At 38.7% G+C, this 20,263-nt stretch overlaps 1 protein-coding gene across 1 annotated transcript in view; it reads left to right on the top strand.

Moving 5' to 3' along the window:
- The first annotated feature begins 411 nt into the window (after positions 1 to 411).
- Positions 412 to 20,263, top strand: part of LOC115910152 (guanine nucleotide-binding protein G(t) subunit alpha-3-like) — a 28,598-nt gene continuing 8,746 nt past the window's right edge. The window contains exons 1-5 of the mRNA XM_030960062.1: positions 412 to 420; positions 2,954 to 3,071; positions 10,751 to 10,793; positions 14,825 to 14,966; positions 19,060 to 19,217. Coding sequence (XP_030815922.1) covers positions 2,954 to 3,071; positions 10,751 to 10,793; positions 14,825 to 14,966; positions 19,060 to 19,217 — 461 coding nt within the window. The 5' untranslated portion in view covers positions 412 to 420. The remainder of the gene's footprint in view (positions 421 to 2,953; positions 3,072 to 10,750; positions 10,794 to 14,824; positions 14,967 to 19,059; positions 19,218 to 20,263) is intronic.

Raw genomic sequence — 20,263 nt, 5'->3', positions numbered from 1 at the left:
AATGGCCCATCCATGAATTCTGAAGAGATCACTTGAAGCAGCCTCTCAGACAGTCTGAGAGCTTGTACAGCTGCAGAATGCTTCAGTGAACACTCTATATTATCAGCACCACCTAGAGTGAATCACCAGAAACAACTCCAGCCCCAAAACTAATATTCTTTACAAAGCATAACTCCATTTCAAAGCAGAATTTCCAGACTTACCTTCAAAACCTTCCATTCAAACAAAGGTTGTTGAAACAATAGAAGAGAAACAAAGGTGAAACCATAATTTTATTATTGCACCTAGAAGAGGTCAAGAAAATAAATCAAAAAGCATTTTAGAATCAACTGAACTCTGTCTATTAGTTCTGGTTTAATCATCAGCAGAAATTTCCTCAATCAAAACATTGTTAATGATGAGGAGGAAGAGGAGGAGGATGTCTAAAGCAAAACAGAATCCTGTTTACTCACTAAAGAAATAGAAACAGATTGTTGAGGGGTCTTTTACCAGTAAACTATTAAGAGTTTGAAGGTAGACCTGGGTAAATAAAATGGATAATATAGACACTGCATGTTTATGAAATAGTTGTTTTTTATCTTTATTTATGCATATTCTCTTTACAGTCTGCTTGATTTAGACACCTACTTTTTTAAAGTCAATTCCTGTACAGAGTCATAATACCAGAGAATGTTAGGAAACTTCTTTTATGGGTTGCACATTGATTTTCCATTCTTTTCCATCTAGGAAAAAAATGAGGATTCATTTACACCCATCCAGTAAACTGAATGGTTTAGCCTTATCCTCTTCCAGTTTGATACCACAAAAATAAAATGGAAAATTAATAGAGTTATACTAGTAAATGTGTAGAACAACTCAGTAGTGAATTGGGCCTGTAATTTGGAGATGATTTTCCTCTCCATGATTTGTGATATCAGTTAATGTTTAGTTCTGTTAGTTTTCAGCAACGTTTACTTTTCAACCCCCCTGAAATCCACAGGAACACTGTACTTGCCTACAGATCTGATAAACAGACACCTGGCACTGATATCCCACTTCCTAAGTTACTTATTTTCATTTTTTAAACAAATCAGTCGCTACTATGACTGTGTAAAGACCTAATGGTGGCCTGTTTTAAACAATAAACAAAGCAGTAATATAAGCTTAACAAAACAGAGAATTTTCTTGCATTGCATATATGCAAAAATTCAGCCATCAACAAGCGCGGATTGTCCATTTCAGGCAACTCAGTGCAAGGAGACTCAAAACTGCATGGCTTTGTGTGCTGCTGAAGGAGGAGAATATACTGAGAAAAAATATGAAAGAAGAAGAATATGCTGACAAAATATACAAGAATAATAATATACTGACAAACCCCAACTTTATGTCTTTACTGCAGCTTTTGGTCTGAACATTAAGCCTGAGAAGTCAGTCAGTGCTGAGCGGGATGAGCACAGCACAGCACTTGTCTTTTTTCAGAAGACAGCTCTCTCCAGCACTAATAGCTCAGAATTCAGAGTGCACTGGTGATATTTATTCTGCTCACTCTCATCTTCCCCACCCAGCAGCAGCTGCCCTCCTGTTGCCCCTGGGGTCCACACACCTCTGCTGCGGGGAAGTTTCTTTTCTCTAGGAAGGGATGGGTTTGCCTCTGGCTCTCTTCCTCATCTATCTTCTGACCTAAAAACACTTCTAACATAAATCAGAACAACCTGCAGGCTCATTTTGCTCTTAAACATTATTTTCATGCTGAACCTTATATATTTACATACTGTGAAGTTAGAACATTATTAACTGGTATTAGTGAATAATTGGAGAATTGTAATGTCATTTCACATTTATGCTTTTTATATAACCAAAATACTTTATAAAGCGAATAAGTCTAGAATGAATTATAGTCTTTCACACTGGTGAGATTTATTTAATTTAAATCCTTAGTCTAAAAAGAAAGGGCAAAAAAAAAGTATTTTTTATCTTTTAGTTCTGACAGTAATTCTACACATTTTCATTGCCACACTATTAGACCAGATATATTTTTTTAATATACTGCTGACCCCACATGCCAAGTAATAGTTCCATCATATCATATAAAACATGTCTATAATACTACTGCACTATGAAGAAACTAAGATGAAAGTATTATATGTGTGAGGAGAATCTGACCAATGTCCTTTCTTTATAAGAAAAGGTGTAGTGCTTTCAGCCAAAACTCATAACTGCTAATAACATAATTTTTATTAGCAATTATTAGCATATTTTATTAGCATTAACAATGCCAAAGACTGACATTACTCAAGGAATGTCTGCACAAAATCATTACAAAGATATTACAAATTACTGTAAGGTGTCCTTTACCACTCCAAGAAAACAAATGCACTTGCCATAATGTGAAAATGCAGCAAACATTCCACATGCTAGTTAATAAATCAAAAATAATAAATCAAAATAATAAATCAAAAATGTCTTTACTATGCAAATTCAATTTCTTGCATTTGAAAATATGAGATACATATATTTAGAGCTATGACTGCTGAGAAAGATGAAAACCAAAAAAAGTAAATGCTGTTTGTTTTGCTTCAGGGCACGCATACTGCTTCACAAGCTGAAATTTTTACTCTATAGTTATTTCCAATCCTGTTTCAAGATATTTTGCATGTTTTTTGTAGTATGTGAAACAAAACCTCCCTGAACAAGAAGGCAGATCTATGCATACCTTGGTTTGATTTTGAATGGATAACTTTAATTCTATGACATCATGACACTTCCTTTTTGTGTTCCTATGCAAATTCTTGACTACAGCATCTCCAGGTCATGTGGAAGGTGAAAAAGGAGCATTTGATTTGAAGGCTGACCAGAGAGGTCCAATGGGATTTCAAAATTTTCTTTGAGCCCTGATGGTTGTCCTTCTGAATCAAAGCAACTGGTCTGATCAGAAGTAAATCAGCTGCATAAAGTGAATTTTTAACATCTCAAGATGGGCAGTGGAGCCAGTTCAGAGAGCAAGGACTCAGCCAGGAGATCCAGAGAACTGGAAAAGAAACTCCAGGAAGATGCAGCAAGGGAAGCCAGGACAGTCAAACTCCTACTGTTGGGTAAATAGAATAAAAATTGCTCATAATACTTTTCCATTGAGGGGCTGTTTTTCTCTGGAATTACATTTTAGTACTGTGAATTTCTCACCTCTCACTATTTTATTTGAAGAAGACAATTCTGTAATATACATTTAAAATATTTTCTGGTTGTGGCCACTCATGAAGTCACAAGGAATAGGCTGGAAATGTGCGTGTCACTGCATGTATTCCATTTTAAATGCTATAAATCCTTGACTTTGAACATGTTTGAGAAATGAGAACTTGCTGCTAGAATAAATGTTATGATACAAACTTACAGAGAACATAGCACACTTATCTCTTTTTTCATGGATCTATATGCATTCATTTGCAGGAGGATTAAGTTAGATAAGCAGTTACATAAAAATCCACATGTATCACAAGATATTGATATTGTTTATCTTCCAAAGTGTTTCATTCCATTTTTTAAAGAAGCAGAAAGTGATTTAGAATGGCTTTTTTTGGTGTATAATGTAGAGTGGAATGAGGAGTACTCAGATGAATACAGATAAATAGTCTCACAAACTACTACTTTTAATCCCCACTATGATCAATTTATTAGCCGACAGAGGCTGTAATGGCAAAGACATTCTTTTTCTTGATACAGCTTTATTCTTGGGGTTTTTTTCCCATGGTGCTGTGTAGCTTACAAGAAATATCTGAGAGCACATTAACACCACTGCTGTCTTAATACTTTTCTTCTAACAGCTTCCTATAAAAGTTAGCAGTGGTTTCTCCCAATGAATGGAAAAAAGTCTTTGATCATTGCAGTGTTTCTCTTTTTGGCTTTCTTGTAATTGTAGTTCTTGCAAATGATTTTAAACTGACATTTATTCGGACAAAACTAGATTAGATTAAGTAAATCACCTCTATTTTATATCTTACAAAAAGGTCTATTTATACCTCTTAAAATCAAAGAGCAATTATTCAAAAATAAATAAGAGAAGAACATGCAGGTTTCTCAAATAATAATAGGAAAGCAGAAGTCTGATACTCTAGATGTAAAATCAGTATTTGGATTGTGGCTTGCAAAGCTTTTCAGCTTATTTAAGAATATTAAGAGTTTCTGTGGCACACTAATATAAAATATTACTACTAATGAGGAAAGTTTAAGTCAGTCAAAAAATCCCAGAACAATATTTTCATTTAAAATTCCATAAATTTATAGTAATTTAAATGTATTGTTACAAAAATAAATTGGGACGCTGAGTTAGAACCAGGATCCATCTAATTCTGCATCCTGTCTTTGACCTTATCCAACCTTATCCATGAGGAAAAGGTAAGAAATCCTTTAAGAGGAATGTATAGGATAAAGAGGAATTTTCCAGATAAAGAGGAATTTATAAGTTAAGCAGTTTTATCTTCAAGCTTTTATGCCTTTACAGTATTACTGAAGGCTTCTTTACAGCAGGATACCAAGTAAATTACCCCCCCCACACACACACACTGAACATATGTATGTATTTAGTATTAAGGACTTAAGTTTTAAATGCTTCCTAATGTATATAATCAGTCTTCTTCTGACACTATTAAGAGCAGCCTTGAGATACTTTTAGTAAAATACTTTGAAATTCAATGCAAGCTACATGAAATTAACTTCTATTACGTTCATTTCCAACCGGAACATAGTTCAGTTTCATTAGCTACACAAGCACTCTTTTCATGAGACAAGATGATCATTTGGATCTGAAGTACTTCTTTATAGATTTTTACAATATCTTCCTTTACTCACATCACACATGATAAAAAATCAAAATTTTCAGTGGGTAATGTTTTGTAAGGCTTTTGTTCTCCTGAACAACAGATGAGATAGTCTTCATTAAAAATATACTGAAGAGACAGGAAAAAAAATTAAAGTGTTCAATAACTTACATTTTCTTCTTCTTAAAAAAATGAGAAGTGAATAAACTGTGTATCTGGAGCCTATTGCAGCACCAGAGAGAGAGGCTCTTGAACATGTGGAGCCAGAGATGTTGAAGAAATGTGCAGAATGGGCTCCACATCCTTCCACAGGGGCTGTGAAAATGGCCAGATAGGAAAGAATTAAATCTACCATGTTCAGATTTGTGCCTGTTGTCTTTCCACATCTCTGAAGTGATATCAGAAATTATAGAAATTTTAGAGTTCATAAATCAAGGGCATCTCTATTCAAGCCAGCCTAGTCCTACCTAGTCCTAGCTTTCTGTTCAATCAGACTTAATGTTGCCTTTATACTTCAGACCAGATGTCATAGTTTCGTTTTGCAATAGGCAGGTTGGTAGAAAATATTCAGAAAAAAATAAGAGGTATATCATAAGTTTTCAGTGTAATCACTTTTTCCTTACACCTAAAATGTAAAAAAATCCCAGTGTATCTGGACTTTTTTTCTGAGAGTATTATTTAAAATCTAGTGTGGTGTCTCTACAGCCTCCAGCAGATCCCTTTACAAAAAATAGAACTTCTATTCAGAAAAAAAAGGCACCATGTTTGTTTATGTCAAGTTCTATGACCCAGACAAACACACCAACTGGGTTGAGGTGATTTACAGTTTTTATGGCATGTGCCTATAAACTGGGGAGGGAGGAAATTATGTCAGGTTCTGACGTTCCTCACAAGCTGGCCAGGAGCCAAGAGCGTTAAATCCTCCGGGCTAGGTGCTCCCACGCTGCCAAAGCCATCCCTTCCCCCAACATTTCTATCTGCTCTCTATGTATTTATACTTCAAAAAGATCAGGTTGTTTTATGAGTCTGGAACAAACTCCAAGGTGAAAGTTTTATATCCTGTGTATCAAGCCTGTATCTGGCTGCCACATCACCTGTAGTTTGCATTTTCTTTGTAGGATGTCAGCATTCAATTTATAGGTGTGCAAAGTGCAGTGCACATTCCAAACATTGCCAAAATATCAGATGCTCACAGTGATGTTCCACAGAAATAAGAATTTAGCTCCAGTTTAAACAATCATTAAAATTTTAACTTATTTATTTTCAAAGTATTACTCCATGTCTCATTGTCTGTAGTTTTCAGTGTCAGGACAAAAGCCACCCTCAACAGAACTGGTCATCCTCAGCTCACATTTTGGGGCACAACTCACACAATTTAACTTAAACAGCTGCTTCAGGGGAACAGAATTTGAAGCTGTTTAGTTTAGGTTTTGTAACAAATATTTCTCTCCACTGACTATAAGAGGTCTCTGGTAAATAGTCTGAATGTAGAAATTTATAGTACAGATACTTAACATCAGTTAAATGACACAGTTACTGTAGTACTGAACCTTAACTTCCTGTAACACCTAGCCTGAAAACATAGGGTTTGGACACAAAGACAGCCCAACAATCTCACTGATGGGAATATACTGATTTTCTTTTTTGGAGAGTGGGGCAGTATTTAAGGACTTTATTCTCTCAAGAGGGTTAGATCTTAGATTTTTTTCTTTCTTGACTTTCTCTCTCTCATAGACTAAATTTGGTGAGTCTCATAAAAGGACCAGGAAGATATGATTTCCATACTAGTTCATAATCTCAAGACTTCTGAATGGCATAGGCAAAGATCAGACAGGGGTGTGAAACATTCTCTGATTTTATTTGAATGTTTTCCTTTTTTATTTGAATATTTTCTCTTTTTTATTTGAATATTTTCTTCGCCTGCTTTTTGCTGATTTAGGTCATTGTCGGTGAGTTTTATGACAGGTTTTAAACAAAATATTCAGCAGGAGTTTTTTATTTCCCTGTGTTTAATTCTGGAAAATTTTCTAAACTAAACCTTTCCTTCCACAGGAATAACAACTTTAAAGAGATAATAATTCTTTATCTGAGACACAAAAGCACCTTAATATGGAAGAACCTTCCTCAATGTGTCAGCAGATGCTAATCTTGAAAGCTTGTACTCTCCACAGCTATTCAAACAAATTCTGCACAGAAAAACAAAAATGTCAAATCACAGCTGAGGGCCTGGGTTCTGTTTCCCCTTGAATTTGTGAGATTCTCACTGGGTTTCAAGACACCTCTGTTTTTTTTCTCTATTTCTGCTCTGCCTGCATGCTGTAGTGTCCCGCAGGGAGCAGGCTGAGCACTCCCAGAGCAGGAGGGGATATATGCCAGGCTGCTGGGGGGCAGCTCCTTTGCAGCCTTGCTGCATGACTGCTCTTCCTAAGGCTGCTCCTCAGTCCCAGGATGCCCAGAACCATGGAAGACTTGGGACATGGTGGGATGCAGTTCTGGAGTACCCAGAACAAGAGGAGATGCAGGTTGCAGCCAGCCAGAGTTCAGCACCTCACAGAAGGTGAATGTGGCATGCCTTGGGGCATGGTGGAGGGAAGAAGTGTTGATGTCACCAGTAGTGGGGACATCTTTCAGCTCCCAGGAAGTTAAGAAACTTCTTAGTATTCCTTCAAGTCCTGCACCCCAAGTCATTGAAGATGATGCTGAAGAGAGTCAGGCTGAGGATGGAGCCCAGCGGGACCCCAGCAGTGACAGCCAGACTTTCAGGCATTGGCTGAGACTTTTGTGCCAGTATTCTCTGTGCAGTCATCCATGTCAAAGGAATAGAGACATAAATGAGGAATAAATTTCAGCTAGATCTTAAATATGCAAAATATAAAATATGGTGATGACTAAAATACAGTGATACCTGTCAGGTGGAGCTACAGATCTTCAGAGCTGACAGAGCTTCTCAAAACCCTAATTAAGTTCTTTCTGAGCTTCAGGACAAGACTGTTTGTCCTAAGTTCTTATCTATTATTAAGAAAAGCTAGGCTTGAAGAAGATGCCTTCAGCTCCCTGTGTAATTGTTCTAGATCTTTTGTGATGCACTTTTGCCACTATTTCTGCAAGTAGAAATTCATTGCAGCAGGTGGAAATGCAGCCCTAACCTTGATTTTTCATACCAGGGACTGTCCAAAGAAGGAGGCTACATGGTGAAGGGAAGGAATTAAAAAAAGCAAGTGCAAATAAAATCATTCCTGACCCACTTCCTGGGGTGAAAATGCTGCTACAACTAAGATGATACTCCATGGTGAAGCCAAAGTCTGAAAGTCACATGTTGTTTGGATAAAAGTATTATTGGATAATAAATTAAAGATGAGCTGAGATAGAAAATTGCATCCAAAAGATATAAATTCCATCTCTCACTCTATTTTAACAGCGTCTTTCAGATCTGGAAGAGAAGTTAATTTCTATATTGTGTTTCCTATCATCTTTCCATGAGATGAATGGGCAAATTCTCAGTACATCTTCCTCTCTTCCCTACAAAAAGTGTAGCAAAAACTATCTTGTAGACAGGACTTTACCAAGTTCTTCAGAAGGTCACTGAGAGGATAATAAATGATCTACAAAAAATTTGCATTTTTTCCAAACTGTGGCAGATGGCAGCATCAGCCCATTCTGCATGGGCCTGTTTTTCTCTTGCACTTTCTACCATTCACATCATGAGTTTCAGAAAATGCTCTGAGTGTGGTTTGCTGTCTCTTGTGATTCATTTGAGTAAATTAATCCCTGTCATTTGAATACTGTTACCTTTAGAGAATGTGTTTGAAAAGTCAGTAATCAGTTGGTTCTATTCACTGAGAAGTCCTTGGTTAAAAAACCTAGGCCTCGGATTTTGATTTAGTCAGAAGTATTTGACATCATTCCATGAGGGAATAGGTAATCTACCAAGAGGAAAGCTGTGATGAATCTTTTTGTACTTTAGCAGAGCTTTTGATACTTTCACAAGAGATAAAATGTCCAGCTCACAGCTGGATGACCGGGTTACACAGTGGATAAGCAATGGTCTCACAGGTCAGGCACTAAGGTGACAGTGAATGGGGACATCAGGATGGGGATCTGTTGCTGCTGGGGTCCCACTGGGCTCCATCCTCAGTCTGCTTCTCTTCAGCATCATTTTAAATTACTTGGTGCGAGACTTGAAGGAATACTGAGGAAGTTTCTCAACAAAACTAAATTTGGATGAGCTGTCAGTTCCCTCCTGGGTAGAGAGGCCCTGCAGAGAGACCTCAACAAATTAGAGAGATGGGCAATCACCAACCACATGAAATTCAGCCAGGGAAAGTGCTGGGTTCTGCACCTGGGCTGGGGCAGCTCTGGATGTACAGACAGACTGGGGAATGAGAGGCTGGAAAGCAGTGATGGGGAAAGGAACCTGGGGGTCCTGCTCAGTGGCAAATTGAACATGCGCCAGCAGTGCCCTGGCAGCCAGGAGGGACAGCTCTGTCCTGGGGGATTCAGGCACAGCATCAGCAGCCAGGAAAAGAGCACAAATTCTAGTGGTGAATATTTCAGTTTCTTTAAAATATGAAGAATATTTGTCACCTTGAGCCCTGTGTGCAGTTTTGGGCAGCACAATATAAAAAGTCATTGAGTTATTAGAGATCATCCAAAGGAGGACCATGAGGATGGATGGTGAAAGGTCAGGAGAGGAATCATTATGAGGAGCAGTTGAGATCTGTTCAGCCTGGAGAAGAGGAGACTGAGGGGAGATCTCACTGCAGTCTTCAACACCCTCCTGAGGGGAAAAGACTGATCATTTCAAGATCAGTGGCAGGACTCAAAGAAAGAGCATGAAGGTGTGTCAGGGGAAGCTTAGGTTGGATGTCTTCACCCAGAGGGTGGCTGGGCACTGGAACAGGCTCCCCAGGGCAGTGGTCACAGCACCAAGCCTGCAGAGTTCCAGAAGTGTTTGGACAATGCTCTCAGGCACCGTGTGTGATTCTTGAGGGGTCTTGTGAGGACAAGCATATTCTCTGATTCTATGAAAACTATCCCATGGATTCACAAAGTTAAATCCTCTCTCCAGGTGTTTTCAAAATCCTTTTTTTTTTTTTTGGCAGCTCTTGCCAACCCTTATCACTCTGACTGACCAAAGATGACAGTCAGTCACGCGTGTTGATTTGCAATGGACACACTTTGCATTGATTACTCACTTTCCATGAGATAAGAGGGCAAATTAGCAGTGCATAATCTGGCCAAACCTATGCCCCAGTTCTTGAACTGGCTGTGTAAGCAAATGCCTGCACCTCCTCAGCAGCTGTGGGGTTTTCCTGCAGAATCATTCCCAAGGTGGAACTGGTGCACTGCTCTGCAGGTTTCCCACTTCCAGCCACAGTGCTCCATGGCAGAAAACCACATGGTAGAGGAACAAAAAAAGAGTGTCAAGACTTTTGCTCATGTGCTGCCTGTGCATCATGAGCTAGACCACATATCAATCTTTACACTCTGGTTTTCCAGTTGCTTACAGAAGTTGGCTAAAGGGCATGGACCTGGCTCACTTGGCTTACAAAGGGTTATAATACAAATTAAAAGAGCAGCTACAAATCAGGTAATAATGGGACCCTAAAAAAAGCTGTACTTTGTTCATGTTTTCCTGCCCATCTGCCAGAGATTAAATCAAAATATTATCCATATTTTATTTATTTGCTAACTAAAAATTCTGTAATTTTCTTTAATTGACTGAATATTCACTTATTTTCAAGTGTCCCTTTGCTTTTCAGTATTAATACTTTAACCCAGACTTTGTTTTTTTTTAATCCAAATGGACATTAGGGAGGATTTATGCTTAGTACAATGGGAAACTAAGACATCTGTACCTCTCTTCATAGATAGAAAATTCTGTGTTCCAGAGAGTTATTTTTAATGTTTGCTTCTTATTCATCTATCAATCATATCTTCTCCACATTCCCCTTCTGCAGGTGCTGGAGAGTCAGGAAAGAGCACTATTGTAAAGCAAATGAAGTAAGTATCTGAATATGCATATCAGCTTTGAATTTGGTATTTGTGGTATAAGCTGTCTAGCTAAATATTTATGCTTATTTGAATAAAATGCAAAGAAACATCATTCAAATCAGGTTTCCATTCAAACACACCATAAAGAGAATCACCAAGTGTCTGAGACACACAGGTGGATTGGTAGTCAAATCTGAATGACCAAATCATGCACTGGGCCCATGCATGGAGACCAGGGAATCTGCTTCCTTGGCTCTTGGCTTTGGTGGGAGTCACTGTAGTGGAAATGTGACTGTAAGACACAAGCAGTGATGGCCGAACCACCTGGCAGGCCCTGTCTCCAGCAGATGCCAGTGAAGGATGTTTGCAAATCATCAGACCAGTCAAGCCGACACACTTGTGCTGGATACCCTACAGTATCTGATGATCTGTGGCTTGGAAACCATCCTGGACCTCTCTGTCCCTATAGCAGCCCTCAGTTGATTCATGCATACCCCTGAATCTTCTGTTGAACCAATGTAAACTAACAGCATTCACAGCATTCTACAGCAACTAGTTCCACAGTTTAATTACACTTGCTGTGAATCATCTCTCCTATTAATTTCATTTGATTTCACTGTATTTCAAGAGTAAATATCAAAATATTTGCATTGTACCATAGAACACAGAGCGCTTTCTTCCTGGGGTTTTTTGGGGGGTGAAGTTATTTTTCTTTGTTTTAGTGGGGTATTTTTGTCTTGGTGGTTTTTTGGGGGTTTTATTGGGTTTTTTTGTTTCATTGGTTTTCCTCCCCAAAATGGCCTCTATAGATCAGTATTGGTCTCCAGAGCTCCTGCTGAGGTTAAAAAGGTCTCCCACAGGCCAGGAGAGAACACATTTAGCCATCAGCCTGCACAGTGAGCAGCTGCTGCTCACGATACCATGGGTAGGGACTGATGTAAGAACTGCTTTTAGTAAGAAAATTATGAACACAAAAAAAGTTTTCATACAATAATCAATCTGGAAAAAAAAAACAGGCTGTACAAGCTCATGTGCAGAAATCCCTGCTTGAATTTGGACTGACTATCTGGTTACAGAGGTGTTGTTAGTGCATCATAAATCTACTGCAAGAATACTTATAGCTGTTTGTTCAAAGTTCACAAAGTCCCTCACAGACTGAAGTCAGGAACTTCACTTTCCTTGGCTTCAGAGCAAGGTTGAATATTTCTACACATGTGTACTGATTTACAATTTCGTTTGACAATATTTTCATATACAGTAAAACAGGTCACAACTAAATTCATACATGTTTTTCTTTTAAGGGCAGCCAAAATGCTAATTATATATCTGGTTTAAATTAACAATCCACCAAAGTTCAAGGGATCCTACTTGCACTGATGGCAAATCCTCTTTTACTGCACAACCTGATAAAATACTGTTGATGTGTCTAGTCTTATTTTCATAGAGAGGTCCTGGTCTGATTCTTAAACCTGTCCAAATACAGAAAAAATTACACAGAATTGCAGCTGTTAAGACTTGATCCCACTTTGTAAGCACCAATCTGTTCCTGTGCAAAAATCAAGCAACCTCTTTATAAAATCAGCAATACTATTCTGGACTTAAGCTCCCCTACCTATTTATTATCTTCACCAATACATATTTATCATCTTCACTAAAGCATTTTAAAGAGTTAAGCAAAAAATATTATGTCATAAGAACAAATTTCTACTATTTAAGCAACTCATTTTGTAATAAAGCAGGTTCAGAACCATCCACCAAATAACTTGCTAACCTTTTTTTTCTAGCTAAATAGCAGATAAATTTATTACTGGTTTGAGTTCCATACAGGAGACCCTTCCTGTTCAGCAAACCATTGAGGTGTGTTGTGCTCAAAGCTTCCCCAAGCAGGAGGAGATTGAAGATGTTCCTCTGAACTGAGCACTTTAAGAAAGCTGATAAGCTTTAACAGCATGGAGGAAAGCTGATATATATATATATATATAAAATGCAAAGCTGAGAGTTATATATATAAAGACTTGTGCATTTATGACCCGTCAAATTGATCACAAATATTAATTATTTTACAGGAAAACTGTTCATAAAAATTGTATTTTTTCATATAAAATGTCATTTTTTCTGTCACAACCAAGGACTTTTCAAGGGATTTTTTTTCAGTTAAAACCCCCAAAATTAGGGATTTTTTCCCATGAAGCATAACGTTTTCTAAAGAACACTCCTAGATGTTTACAAAAGAAATAATTTTGCTGAAAATACAGTTTTCAGCAAAATCATAGTAATTTTATAAATAATTACATAATTTTCTAATTAATACATCACCTTTTTTCAGTCTTAATCAAAGTTATATCCACCCACTAAACTTTAAAAAATATCTTCTGATACTCAAAATACGGATATGCTGCAAAGCCCTGCAGCATAAAAAGATGAGGATGGTTATGAGAGCTACTAAAAAGAAAAAGAGCATCTCTCTGTGCTTCTAACTGCATGATTTCCAATGTGCAATCTAGCTTTTCTAAAACCAAGTTGCATATCTCTATGCTGTACTCTTATTTAGCAGTTTGAAGCTTCTACAAATACTTCAGTGAATGAAAAGCAGGAAGCAAAATATTTGGTAACTCATCACGCCTGTTGAGACTGAATCAAAGCCGCCTATCTGATGAGAAGCCCTGCTTTTGTGAATAAAAGCCTCAGAAGACTGCATCCATAACATGGGGAGGGTCTCTGCTCCAGGAGCTCCTCTTTTTTCTTTCTCCCAAGTTCAATAGGACTCCTTTGAATCTTGCAGAATTCATCTGAATTCATGATGAAAACAGCATTCAAAAAAAAAAAAAAAAAAAAAAAAAAAAGGCAAGGCTTCAAAAGAGAGTTCATAGAGTTGCCTGATAAAGAAGAGATTGGGAAAACATTTTAGAGAGATTGTTTTTCCTACAGATGCTATTCCTACATGCACAGAAATGCAACTTTAGAGTTTTCTGACATCCAAAAATAAGAGAGATGTTAAGACACATCAGTTGTCATCTGAGTTTTGTGTGTGTGCATGTGAGCGAATTATTTTCTGACAGGGCTGACTTGGATACTTAGATAACTCTCTCCAGAGTGTATCTCAGGCAAGATGGGGCAAAACATCAAACCCTAAAGCCCAGAAATTCTGTATTTAATAGCCTTCATCTCTGACCAGCTGAGGTGAGGAAGAATAGAGCCTTGGTTCCAGCAGCCAAAGCAGTTCCAAGTCTGTTCATTGAGAGCACACCAGGCCAAAGTGGGTGAAGATTTCATCCTTTTTCACAGCTCATGGAAAAAAGATGTCTCTAAGCCATGATATAATCTGCACACTGATTTGGAGAACTTTAACCACATGCCATTCTCCAGTCAAGGAGGATTATGAAATTCTAATTCTTCTGTCAGAAAGATTACTGAAGCTGATTACTAAGGCTCTTTACCCTATGGAGTAAAATGTAAGTCTCCAAAGCCTGGAGATAATAAGAATAAGACCTTGTTATTACTAGAAACTGTAGCTGATGCACAAAAATATATTAATTTTTTTTCTTGTTTTCTTGATAATTGCCTCCCAGTGCTGAAACATTTTTGCCAATAATTTTTATATCAAGGTAAGATTCTGGATAAAAATCAGAATGACTGAACAAATGGTGACAGCCCATGACTAATATTGCAGTTTCCAAAAGTAAAATATTTAGGGTCTAAGTAAAGAAATGTGTCTTGCCCTGTATCTCCAGGGATGGGCCTGGCTCTTATTCTAGACTCGTACTATGTTTTAGATTAACCCCCAAGCAGAAAAAACAGCATCTATTCACTCAGATCTATTCACTCAGACTGGCTGCAGACAACTAACCTCACAAAGACAGAAACTGCTGTTTTCCTGTTCTAGCAGAATAGGCAGATCCACTATTGAAAACTGCTTTTCCAAGGGCCAGATGGATTCAGTTCTTTCTCACACTGACTACAAAAGTGCCTGATCTAACTTTTCATTACTTTTTTTTTAATGTATCCCATAAGCCTTTTGTTGTTGTTTATTTTTTCACCAGAATCATCCATAAGGACGGTTTCACCTATGAGGAGCGCATGGAGTTCAGACCAATCATTTACAGCAATGCAGTGCAGTCTATCCTGGCCATTGTGAAAGCAATGACTAAGTTAGGAATCAGTTATGAAAACCCTGATAGAACTGTGAGTATGACACCCTTTCTCCTGAAATAGGTATTGGAACATTTTTTTTTTGTAATGTAATGGTAGAGACTAGTAGAACAAGGAGGCTCTGACATTTTCTTTATAACAGTGGAAACTGAGTACCATTTGAGTTATATGTGACAAAATGTTCTCACTTATTTTTATTTTCTCAAAACTGATGCCTAATTTTGCATAAACTCCCATTTTGATTGCTACAAAAGAAATGTTCAAGTTGCAAACACATTAAAAAAAAACAGAAAAAGAAAAAAAAAAAAGAACCTTTTCTTAGCTGCTTAGTCACTTATTTATTGCTATTGAGAAATGTAAAAAATATTTTCCTTTTATGACCAAACTTTGGGGTTCAGCCATGTGAGGAAAAGTTATGTAGACATGCTGGGAGCATTTCAGTCTGCCATTGCTGCTGGAACAGAGACCTCCCTGTTGTGTGGATGCACTGCTGGCACACTGGCACCACAGGGAAGTGGTGCCCAACATTCCCGACACAGTCAAAAATCCTCTGCACAGGCAGATGGAGGCAAAGCCACCGGAAGAAGACCTGTTGTCTTCTGTCAATCACACTGAATTTTCAAGGACAGAAATAAAGGAAAAACTTTTCTTCTCCGTGCAATGATTTAGTCTTTTAGCCTGTAATTCAGATCTTGCTGAGAATTTCTCAAATGCCTGTCAGAAGATCAGTTGATTCCAGTTTTGGCAAATTCTGCCTAATCCCTAGAGGTTTATCTTGGAGGGAGTAACATCTGCTTATCTGAAACAGCTTTGCTTGTTCCAGAAGTACATTTCATTATAATGACATGTGGTACTTTGACCTAAAAAATGATAAACAAAATCTTCAGGGGTTACTAAAGCTCATACAGGCATTTGACAAAATAGAAATTAAATATTTTCCACGAATGCAAGTCATTCAAACAAATGTAACGAGGCCCACAGGCAGCACACAGGAAACAGGGCAATGTTAATGTGCTGTAGTGCATAAGGAGCCATCAACCACCCTGCATGGCCCAAGCCACGGCTACAGCTGGACCTTGCAGTGCTGGCCACCAGCCCTGCCTGGCTCAGCCCATCATCTCCTCTGTGTGGGGCAGACTCTGTCACCTCTTACTGAGATATGTTCTCCCTGTGCCCCAGTATTTCAGTCTCTTTTCTCAACCCTGACAAACTTTCTGAGATATCTGTACAAGCTCACTCTATGCCAGTTTCACAGATACCTTTTTCAAGGGACTTCACAGCATGGAGAAGTTGTTAAATAGCCCAGTCCATTTCTTAGCATTATATAAAACCAAATGCAGAAAATACAGCTTTTGTAAGTTTATCATTTATAGCACAGTCAGCTCACTCTTGTCATTGTAGGAAAAGGCTTCTAGGAACACAGGTGAATCCAGCTGTATAGAATGCTTGCAGTGCCTGTCTTCCCCCAGAATGACGGAAGAGCAACCTGTATATGATTTTTAGAGAAAATAGAAATTCTGGTCACATTTATTTGAGTTGCCACTAAACATTGCCTTTTCTTCCAAAAACCTCCAAAAACTTAGCTTGCATTTCCCATAAAATCATAAGCAATTGATAAGCTTTAGTTGTTTTGATATAAGCAGTGATTTCAGCTGGACTTTGTTCTTGCTGTGTGTTCTGGTCCAGATTTAGCTGCTCAAAGTCATCTAGTTCAAGGACTGGGATTATCTGGGTCCCAAAAGCAATGTGCTTATCCATGATCCAGGTCTGCCTGCAAATACATCTTACTGGTATGGAAAACGCCTTAACACTTAATTTAAACAATCTTTTCTGAGGAGTAAGGTATTTTTTTTCTCTTTAAAACATCATTCCCATCTATTTTAGTGAAAATCATCTAAAGTCTTTGTAAATGCCAGAGATAAACAAAAAGTTGTACAATCAGGGTGGTAATGTGATAAGTTCAATCTGCTGCTATCTTCCTTTATTATTGCCCAGGTTTAGGACAAATTTGGGAGAGAACCTCCAAAGGGGTTGCTCCAGAAAGCAGATTCAAGCAGCCCCTCCCCTAAATGGTTCAGGAAAATATGTCCTTGGAGAAAAGTGGAAAAAACCTGTTTATTTAACAGGCAAAGCAGGTGAATACCAGCACAAAAAATGAACATTATTAAACAATAAAAGCTCTTGCTGCTCCAAAAGAGATGACAGACTCAGAAAGTCCCCTTGGTGGGCTGTAGCTCAGCTCACCCAGTCTCTTATGAGTCCCTCCTGCACTGGAAATGCTCTGTCCCAGACCTGGGTGGGCTACAGGTGTGAGCTCCTGGTGCTCTTCTGGGTGTTCAGGCCAGAGCAGGTTTAAACAGGTCCCAGAAAAAGAAAACAAAACCACAGTCCAGGGAACTTCTCTGCCTCAGCTAGCTAAAAACTAACTAAAAGCAAAGGAGAGCTCTGTCCTGCTGTCTGTCCATCCACAGACAGCACAGTCCAGGAGCAGGAATGTGGAGGAGCAAGTGCAGTTCCTGATAACAAACTGCACTTCTTCTCTCCCCCCTTCTCTCTCAGAACCAGCCATAAAAGTGCAAAACTTATTTCTGGGCTAAAAAGACGAATGGAGATACGAGCATCATAAAGTCACCCCAGGATATCTTACCTCTACTTCTTATTATTCTTGTTACCAGGACAATTATGTAAGCACGAAAATCCACACTTATCCCCTTTTGCATAATAATCAATGACCATTTACCCTCTACACCTAGAGACTCTGAGCTCAAGGCTTCTGATTGTAGGCCATTCAACCTACAAATCCGGCCTGGTAGGTGGATAGCTGTAATCATTCCGTGATATGTCATATCTTGAAGCAGAGAACATTCCAACTCTTATCTTTCTGCTGAACAAGTGTGCACCCTGGAGACAAATGCAGGGCACGCACGAGAGAGTGACTCGCTTCTGCTGATCCCAGCACTGCAGGAGGGGATGGGGGTGTAAATGGAGCTGGTGCTGCTTGATGTAGAAGGGCAATTATCCTGTTGTCCTCCTCCCTCTTTCCAGTGAAGGCAATTTTCTAGTGGTTATTTCCTAGTTTTGGTTTTTTTCTCCATGCCTACTCAATTTTTCTTTTTTTTTTTTCCATGCCTACTCAATTTCTCTTTCATAAAAAAATGCAGTGTTTAATTTTTGATCTGTCTCTGACTTTTATAAATTTTCCATAAACTGCAGCTCCTCTTGAGACATAAAGATATAACACATTCCTAAAATAAATTTGTTAAAAGTTTTTGCGAAGATGCTTCCTGGTTTTGAATAAAACATACTCCCTGCCAAAACAGCATCTGTCAGAATCCATTTATACTTTTGCAACTATTGACTGCAAGTCACTTGAGTTGTCTACTTCTATAACTAAGAAGGAGATATATTTTATAATTATCCCTTGCTGTGGCAGTGTATCAAATGACTATTTTAATCATGCTCTTTATTTACAGTAAATTCCTAAGCTGTTAACTACTGAAAAGAACTATTTTTAATTGAATAGATTATCTTAAATATTTTTTGACTACAAAAGGATGAAATTACAGAAAAATATATTTAAAATATTTGAGATTTTATTCTCTACAAGTTTCTTCTTCCCCACATAGGGGAAATGCATTCACAAGTTATATTCACTTTGTCATATTTCTTACTGGGGTCAAAAGCTACAAATTTTTTCTTACAAACAAATTCAAAACCAACTTTAGATATAGATTTCTGCATCTATATAGTTATAATACGTTTTAAATTTAAATGTCCTTTTTAATTTTATTTTTGATACCCTATTACTCTCTTAATACAAAAGCCTTCCATCCAAGTTGGACTATTTGTGAATGCCTAAGGTAAGATGAAACTGAGCCTTCATATCAAAACAAAACAAAAAAAGATGAAAGCTCTGTGTATCACAATTTCAGCCTAACCTTGGCACTACCTAAAGGGAAGTGAGACTGTAAAAGGATGTTTACATGCACAGGTGAGTACAGCAACCTGGAAAAACCAGTGAAAACGAGAAATTTTGCCCTTTCGACTCATTACAAACCAAGCTCATCCTCAAGGAGGCGAAGGGGCACAGCGCACTTGCACAATATTTACTGAAATTTCTCTTTAGGAAGATGAAAGGAAGCTGTGTGCCACGGCAACAGCTCTGGAGGATGGCAGCATGTCCCAGGAGCTGGTCGAGCTCATCAAGCAGCTGTGGCGCGACGGCGGCACCCAGGCGTGCTTCGCCAGGGCGGCGGAGTACCAGCTCAGCGACTCGGCGGCATAGTAGGTGACACAGCTGTTCAACAGCTGGATCCTGTGCTACAGTAACTGTCCCCCTCAAAGACCAGCCTCTGGAAATCATTGCTGGTTAACCTGGAAAAATGAGGGGGTTGATAAGGTTTATAATGTATCAGAAATGTTTAGCCGGAGGAAAGAAGTGAAAACGAGGTTTCAGAAAAAATTTGTGTCTTTGGGTTTGTTTGAATGGTTAAAAAAATGCGTTCTCCTTCTGAGTATTTCTAAGATTGACAAAATTTTGGGAAAGTGGCTCAAAATAGCTTAGGTTTTACCTAGAGTGATACTTTGTATATGTTGCAAGATGCTAAATATAAGTCAGGAGGAACCTATAAAAATTTTCCCCTAAACATGGCTCCACAGATAGGTGCTCCCTGGGCCATTACCACCTCAGCTGAACCAGAGGTGCTCTCCAGCCTGACAACCCCAGGTCCCTTTCTGAGCCCTGGAGGTACCAGACAGATAAGCAGGGGTCTGACCAGGGCTGCTCAACCTCACCCCCATGCAGGATCACCATCCAGCTGGGGCACATCTCAGATAATCTGTGACTTCAGACTTTTCAGGAGCCCCTGGCTTGGCTCCAGTCCTGCTTGGCTCCAGTCCTGCTTGGCCGCCTTCTCACCCAGCTTATACACTCCATGAAGGGAGGTGTCACTGGGTCAGTGTCTTTTGAGAGTGCTCGAATCTGGCTCCAGACCTGGGGCAGAGGTTTGTTCCAGCTGAGGTCCATCTTCTGAGACCTGGAGGTGGAGGTTTCCCCACTCCTGGAGCTCCTCCTACAGGCTCAGGGCACCTGCAGGGTGAAGGTGTTGGGTGTCCCTCTTGCAAGGCGGGAAAAGAAAGGCATGACTGAATGCTGGACTTCAGGAGGCAACCTGAAGTCATCCATAGTTCAAAAACTGTAGATATAGTGAAGGGAACATACAGAGGAAATATGAGAAATTCTTCCTCTGTTTATATCTTCCAAACAAGAATGAAGATCTTTTGCAAAAGTCCTAAACAAAGAAAATATTGCCTATATTGATTTGTTGATT

This window comes from Camarhynchus parvulus, chromosome 1A (genome assembly GCF_901933205.1).
Source record: "Camarhynchus parvulus chromosome 1A, STF_HiC, whole genome shotgun sequence".
Lineage (NCBI taxonomy): Eukaryota > Metazoa > Chordata > Aves > Passeriformes > Thraupidae > Camarhynchus > Camarhynchus parvulus.
Note: the sequence above shows the minus strand (reverse complement) of the source record. Positions and strands in the feature narration are given on the sequence as shown.